We start from the raw sequence: 6,747 nt of genomic DNA, 5'->3' as shown, positions 1-6,747 counted from the left end.
CACCACACATAATGAGTTACCTTTTAGCCACTATTACTACTGGATTTAGGTTTTATTAATTTATTAAAAAGGTGCTTACAAAGTATTTTGTATTATCACTTGCTGTTTCAAATATGGAAATAGAAATTTTAGGAGATTAGTAATCAGATTTCCTGCACTCACTGTGAAATTTATGTGATATATTTATAAATCAACACGTGTGTAAGTGCTTCCTGCCTGCTGTCTGAGAGTGAATGCTGCAACATGAGTCATAATTATTCAGGCCATAATTTATTATATTCTACATTTCCTTTTGGTCAGCAGCAGTATTTCAGAAAGGTGCTGCTGGGGTATAAATATAGATTAAATGACCAGTGTACTTCAGGGATTGTCTACTCTTCTAGCTTCTAGAAAAACATTTATGATCAGAACAGCTAGAATTGAAGACAGATGAAAAGACCTGATGATGCACCTTTTTCTCCAAAGCACCTACAAATGGGACATTCATAGTTGGGCATTCTTAGCTACCCTTGTATATGTGCAACTTAAATGGTTACTTATTGTCACAATGCTTAGCTCCTGGGCCCCAAAGTGTTGCATATGAGTAAAACCTTACAAAATAAAAGCCTTGTAAAATCATGTCTCAAGCCTACTGTTTTGGCTGGGTACAGCTAACAGCAGGCCTGACAGATACCTATGACAATCAGCCTGTCAGCCTGTCCTGTGGGAGTCAACTCGCATTCTGTGAGAAGAGGGCCTCATAATCGTGTGAAACATCTTCTTCCCAGAAGACAAGAATGTAAACATCTTCTAGAGAAGAAAGTCTTTACAAGCACACACACTAGCAACTACTAACCAATGAACAGACTAGCAAAAAGTCACTAACCAATTAGAATTAAATACGCTGTTTTTAGAAAACCATATAAATATGAGCTGTGAACAATACAGGTGGCTATTATGTATGAAGAAACAAGTGTCTTGTCCGTCTATACAGTGACATCTGGCGACCAACGACGTGATAATACCCAGCCGCGGGAAACACCGCGGCGGGGACGGAGCCTTGCAGAAGATACGCGGCCACCGAGTCTCCGAAGATTTGCCGCCACCGAGCCGTGGAAGACAGCCTGGACTTCAATTTTGAAAAGGTGAGCTACTGGAAAAAAATAGCAACTCAAGTGTCTACCGAAGAAAAAGCTATAGTGAATATATGGATGCTAAAAACTGTTATTATGGTGTAAAAGCCAAGGCCTGGCCCTTGACTCAACAAATGTATTTAGTCAAGCTGGGAGCGGGCGGGAGAATTTATTTTTGGGTCCACTTCTCGTGACGATGAGACTGCTAAAGATATTATGACCACTTTGCTTTGGTCACTTTAAAACTACTAAAGGCAGAAAGAGATGCAAAATTACGAGCCGAAGAAACCCAGGTACCTAGTCCTGGAGACGGAACTGGGAATGCGGACGCTGCGCCGAGCTCACAAAAGAGAAAGGGGGCCAAGCAACAGAACTGGAACTACCCCCGCCACGCACGCCTGCGCAGCGTGCACAATTGCTGCTGCGCCTGCGCGGTGCGCAGAACGATCTGCGCCGCGCGGCGCACCGTGGGTGTTTTGTCATATAGCCCCTGTTTCCACAAACTCGTTCTATAGCAAACCTGGGTGCGGATCCTAGACGTGGATCTTGAGAATGGATCCAAGACAGGATCCTGAGAACGGATCGATCCCCCTGTCCATGGTTGGCCCCATGGCAGGCATTGGTCCCCCAGGCTTGAAAGGTCCCTCCCCAGCCCACCCCCTGTCTCGTCATAGCTCTGCCGCCTCCTCCCGAGCCCGGGCGACAGCATCGACCAGTCTGGAGCCCCCGCGCGGTACAACCGCCCCCAGTGAGGTGTGCCGCCACCCCGCTTGGCACTTGCTAGAAGCCGCCGATCAGCTCTGTTGCACGGCAGGATCACACCCTACACGAAATGCTGAAGCTGTGGCACATCGTTAATCAGAATGTCTTGAAGACGCATTGAAACACATTTGTTAAAATTAACCTTGTGTTTTCAGTGAACTGTGACTTTTAACAGGATTGGTTACTGGAGAGATTTAAAGTTGTCTGTGTGTAATGTGGCAAGATCTAACTTCTTGAACAGAAAAGCTGATATATTGCATGATTGATAGAATTTACTATGTGGAATATACACTCCCTTTTCAAGAATTTTGATTTAAAAGTCTGATTGCACTAAATTAACACTGGTTCTTTGCAAACTTAAATTGGTGTTAGCTATTACGACGATCAGAAATCTATATACTTTAAAAATATTTGCAAGTGGGTGCCCTCAATTGAATGCTGAATTTAAAGGTTTGGAGGACTCCTGTTTGCAAATATTTTAGGAAGATGTAGAACAGCAATTAATTTTCAAGCCTGGACTGAGTCATAGATCAAACATTCCTCTGTTCTCTTCAAGACAATCCTTGAATTTTATCTACAGCAGTTATTTGACACTTAGCTATAATTAGTACATTAAATGCCACTAGAAAGGCAGACAAAATTGTGTTAACTTTACACATTTGCTTGCTTTTTACCCCACAATTTTAATAAGGTAATTTTATTGTGAATCTTTTTGCCGTAAAACCACATGTGGCAACATTTCAGATCAATGCAGCTATTTAGTGATTCACGAGTGGTCATTTTTCCTTACCACGTATAAATTGAAATTGGACTTGATATCAAAACAGTTTCTTGCTGTTTTAGCCTTCAATATTTATATCCTGTTACCTCTATTGGGCCAAGCTCAAATCTATTGTACAAGCACCTGCAAATGGAGCAGGTTTGAAAGGCACTTTGCCAAAATCTACACTGTTGTAATTTTTTTTTTAGTAAAGCTGCACTTAAAAAAAAATCCGACAAGGTTATACATGCACCAGAAAAATCCTCACTACAAACAAGTTATTTTCAATAATATTTGCATTTACTTTAAGTTATTCTCAATACTAAATTACGTAAAATTACAACATACTTGTCACACCTTTATTATCTCTCCAGTAAATCCATGTTGCTCTATTTCAGTCACAGAACTGTTGTTTACCTGTGTATTGTTCTTTGATGTTTAACTGTTGTATAACAGATTTCCAATAACTTTTTTGTAATGATAGTCAAAATTAGTTAAATTCTACTGTATTTGGAACTTTTAAAGAGACACTCTCAACTCTAGTTTTATTAAATTTCGGTGATGTTAATTTTCAGTTCTGTTATATTTCAATTCTGTATAGTTCAAGTGATGATAAGATTCAGTTCTCTTGAATTTAAGTGATTTTAGGTTTACCTTCTGTTAATTTGAAGTTCTGTTACACTTAAGTTCTGCCAGGTTAAGATTTTGGTAAAGTTAAGTTCTATTAAGTAAATTTTTGTTAAGATTAGTTTCTGTCAAAATTAATTTCTGTTAAGTTGAAGTGTTGCTAAATTGAAACAAACTCAAGTTAAGTGTTGCTCAGTTTAACTTATTTTAATTTTTGCTCAAGTTTTATTAAGATCAATTTCTATTCCATTTCAATAATGTTAATTTCCAGTTCTCTTGGGTGTACTTTTTGTTATATTTAATTATATATAAGTGACATTGAATTTCACCGAAATTAGTTTTAAGCTATGTTAAAATCTTCTTGTTTAAATTATAAGATGCAATTCTTTTATTATAGAAATGAGTAATGTGAAGTTTACATGCAACTAACATCTAATGAGGTTCATTTAAATTACAAGGTACTGTTATTTTGTTATAGAGATACAATGGAACCGTCTAAACCATTATGATTAAATATTGGTAAAGATATAAGAACACACAGTTTATTAGATCCTTGATTTCATCGAAGATTCTACAGGTAGAAATACTTGGTACTGGTTAATTAACATAATCATTTATAACAAAGTTTTATCTTCTATAGGTAACACAGAATAATGAGTAATAATTCCAGATTATGGCTGTTATTAGTTGTAAGGTATTTAGTGCTTTCTTTTTCACTTTAATGTCAAATATCCATAAATGTCTAGGAAAACATTATCTTAACTTGTTAAGACAGTTACTGCTGATGTATTAATCTCATCACATAAATGCACTGACCTTTTATAACAGGCATTATCCATAAGATATTATTTAAGGTTACATATATACATTAGTTTAGTTACTTGCAGTTTGTTCATGGTACCATTGATTATTTAGTTAAGGATAAATGACAAAGCCAGCTGCTTTACAAACTTTAACATATCTTTGTGTAGCCACCTGCAAGACATGTATCATTTTAAGGAGCTTTCCTGACTGCTATTACTGAGAGGCTTGTTTCTAAGATATGTTAGGGAGACCCTTCCAGTTAAGGACTGGACTCTGGCCAAGCCCTGGCCTTACTTGGTCGGGAAGTGTGCCAACAGACTCAGGTGTTTTCTGCACCAAAACAATACTCAGGTCACTTTGACTTGCTGATTTGGACTTTTAACAGCTTTTTTTAAACCCCCTTTTGAAGTGAACTTGGTGACCTTACCTGGGAATGGTTTTCCAGGTCCTCACTGTGAAACGAGGCTTGCCAACTGAGGCCAGCTGTTGCAGACTCTGGGTGATGGCACAGTATATAGGGAATTGATGATGTATTGTTCTAAATCAACATCCTATCTCTCATGTGCTACTAATTCCATGCATTACCTATTCTGCTTACTGTAAGTTTATTGTTTTACCACATGTATTGTTTTGCTTTTATGTTGCCTTCATGTTCATAATGAGAGACATGCTGTTGAAAAAATAAAGAAAGGAGGAATATGGCTCCTCAAGAACGTTTAAAGAATGCAATATTTACACTAGAAATTTTGAAAGCAAATCATCCAATTTGATTCCCAGCAGAAGGATGCTGCTCTGAAGATTTGCATGTGCAGAACCAATTTCTAAAAGAGTCTATGTAAACATCCCCAACTGAGTGTGCAATGGCAAGGCTTAGCTGAATTACTAACCTAGGGAGAAGGCATGCATGTGTTTTATTTCCAACAGGTCTAAAGTGGTTACCTGCTGCTCATCTGGACAAACATTGATGGCCTCCGAGAAAATGAGGCCCAGAGAGAAGAAGAATGACCTAATCACCATCCAGCCCTCATAGCCAAGGCAGGAACAGAAGTAGGACTGCAAGGACATGGCTGTGTCTGAATTCTTACAGAGGCAACCTGCCAACAGAGGCCTTATGTCCTACTGCACTCACCACCAGGGTATTGTGTTCCTACTAACCTTCTTCAGTTATTCCCTGTTTCATGCTTCCAGAAAGACATTCAGTAATGTCAAAGTCAACATTTCCAGCTAATGGACTTGCTCCTGCCTAAAGAGCAGGTCCCTTGAACTCCAGCCATATGAACTTTAAAAAAGTAGCCATTTGTTTCCACTTCCTAGGGGACCTTGGACATTATCCTTTTGTTCTCCTATACTGTAAGTCTCTGTCAGTGACAAGTTTGTGTTTGATAAGTTTTTATTGATTGTGATCTGTATCCCATGTATCTTATCCTGTATCTAGCAGATGACCAGTAATAGTCTTGATAATAGCCTTACAGGTGCAAACTGTTTTAACACCAGGGGACACAAACCCTTCGCATAAAATACAAAAAACGGGGAACTGTTGCATATGAGTAAAACCTTACAAAATAAAGGCCTTGTAAAATCATGTCTCAAGCCTACTGTTTTGGCTGGGTACAGCTAACAGCAGGCTTGACAGGTATCTATGACAATCAGCCTGTCAGCCTGTCCTGTGGGAGTCAACTCGCATCTGTGAGAAGAGGGCCTCATAATCGTGTGAAACATCTTCTTCCCAGAAGACAAGAATGTAAACATCTTCTAGAGAAGAAAGTCTTTACAAGCACACACACTAGCAACTACTAACCAATGAACAGACTAGCAAAAAGTCACTAACCAATTAGAATTAAATACGATGTTTTTAGAAAACCATATAAATATGAGCTGTGAACAATACAGGTGGCTATTATGTATGAAGAAACAAGTGTCTTGTCCATCTCTACAGCGACACCAGAGAATGTCATTATGAGGGTGAAGCTACCAGGATATATTAAATATATTCACATATTCATGGCATCTTCAAGATAAAGTGCTCAGACACTCTTAAGTACAGCTTTGTTGCATCAAGTAGACAGTCCTACCATAATGGTGATGACACACTATTATGTTTAAAGCACAGTAAATATTTTGTTCTCTCTATCAGTCCATTATTCTTTTGCACATATCAAAAAACTGATGTTAAACTGAAAGCACATCCTGAATTATGGTGATATTTTCTCAGATGCAGAATTGCTTTCCAAAGAAGCAGCTTCTCATAATCCAGTCCCATGTGGCTTGAATCTAACCCAGTTACAGCACTGAAAACTTTTCCCTTTTCAGTGTCAGTACAAAGAAGCTGGGGACTAGCTCCTTGTCCATGCTCTGGCAGCTTTAATACTGATCTAAATAGGTTACTGAGGATTACTTTTGGCACTGCTTGGGGAACTGAACTGATGTAAAGCCAATGTACCCTGCTTTCTGCCAACTGCTTCTTGTTCTCCTCTAAATCAAGGAAGTACCATTAAAAAGTGTCAGGGAGAAAGCTGAGAACTGGGCTAAAGAATGCTACGCTCTAGTGACCTGTGCAAGCACAAGGGATCCACGGGGAGCACTTACAGATCAGAACAACCTGGAGTAGCTACTGTAATTTGTTCTGGGCATCATATAGAGATGACAGTGTCTCCTCCAAGACTCTACCAAACACTGGCAAAT

At 38.8% G+C, this 6,747-nt stretch overlaps 1 protein-coding gene across 1 annotated transcript; it reads left to right on the top strand.

Moving 5' to 3' along the window:
* The first annotated feature begins 910 nt into the window (after positions 1 to 910).
* Positions 911 to 5,647, top strand: LOC148222178 (uncharacterized). Its single transcript, XM_088173419.1, has 2 exons — positions 911 to 1,124; positions 1,367 to 5,647. Exons 1-2 carry the CDS (start codon positions 937 to 939, stop codon positions 1,647 to 1,649), a joined length of 471 nt encoding a protein of 156 aa, XP_088029545.1. The 5' UTR covers positions 911 to 936; the 3' UTR covers positions 1,650 to 5,647.
* The last annotated feature ends 1,100 nt before the right edge of the window (positions 5,648 to 6,747 follow it).

This window comes from Sturnus vulgaris, chromosome 14 (assembly GCF_052056855.1).
Source record: "Sturnus vulgaris isolate bStuVul1 chromosome 14, bStuVul1.hap1, whole genome shotgun sequence".
Taxonomy (NCBI): domain Eukaryota; kingdom Metazoa; phylum Chordata; class Aves; order Passeriformes; family Sturnidae; genus Sturnus; species Sturnus vulgaris.
The sequence above is the reverse complement of the archived record's forward strand: the minus strand, read 5'-3'. Positions and strand labels throughout refer to the sequence as shown.

Excerpts from the sequence above, each read along its gene's own strand:
- LOC148222178 (XM_088173419.1), top strand. The coding sequence starts at position 937 with ATGTATGAAGAAACAAGTGTCTTGTCCGTCTATACAGTGACATCTGGC. Across the intron at positions 1,125-1,366 it reads TGGACTTCAATTTTGAAAAG|GCAGAAAGAGATGCAAAATT; the intron begins GTGAGCTACTGG and ends AAACTACTAAAG.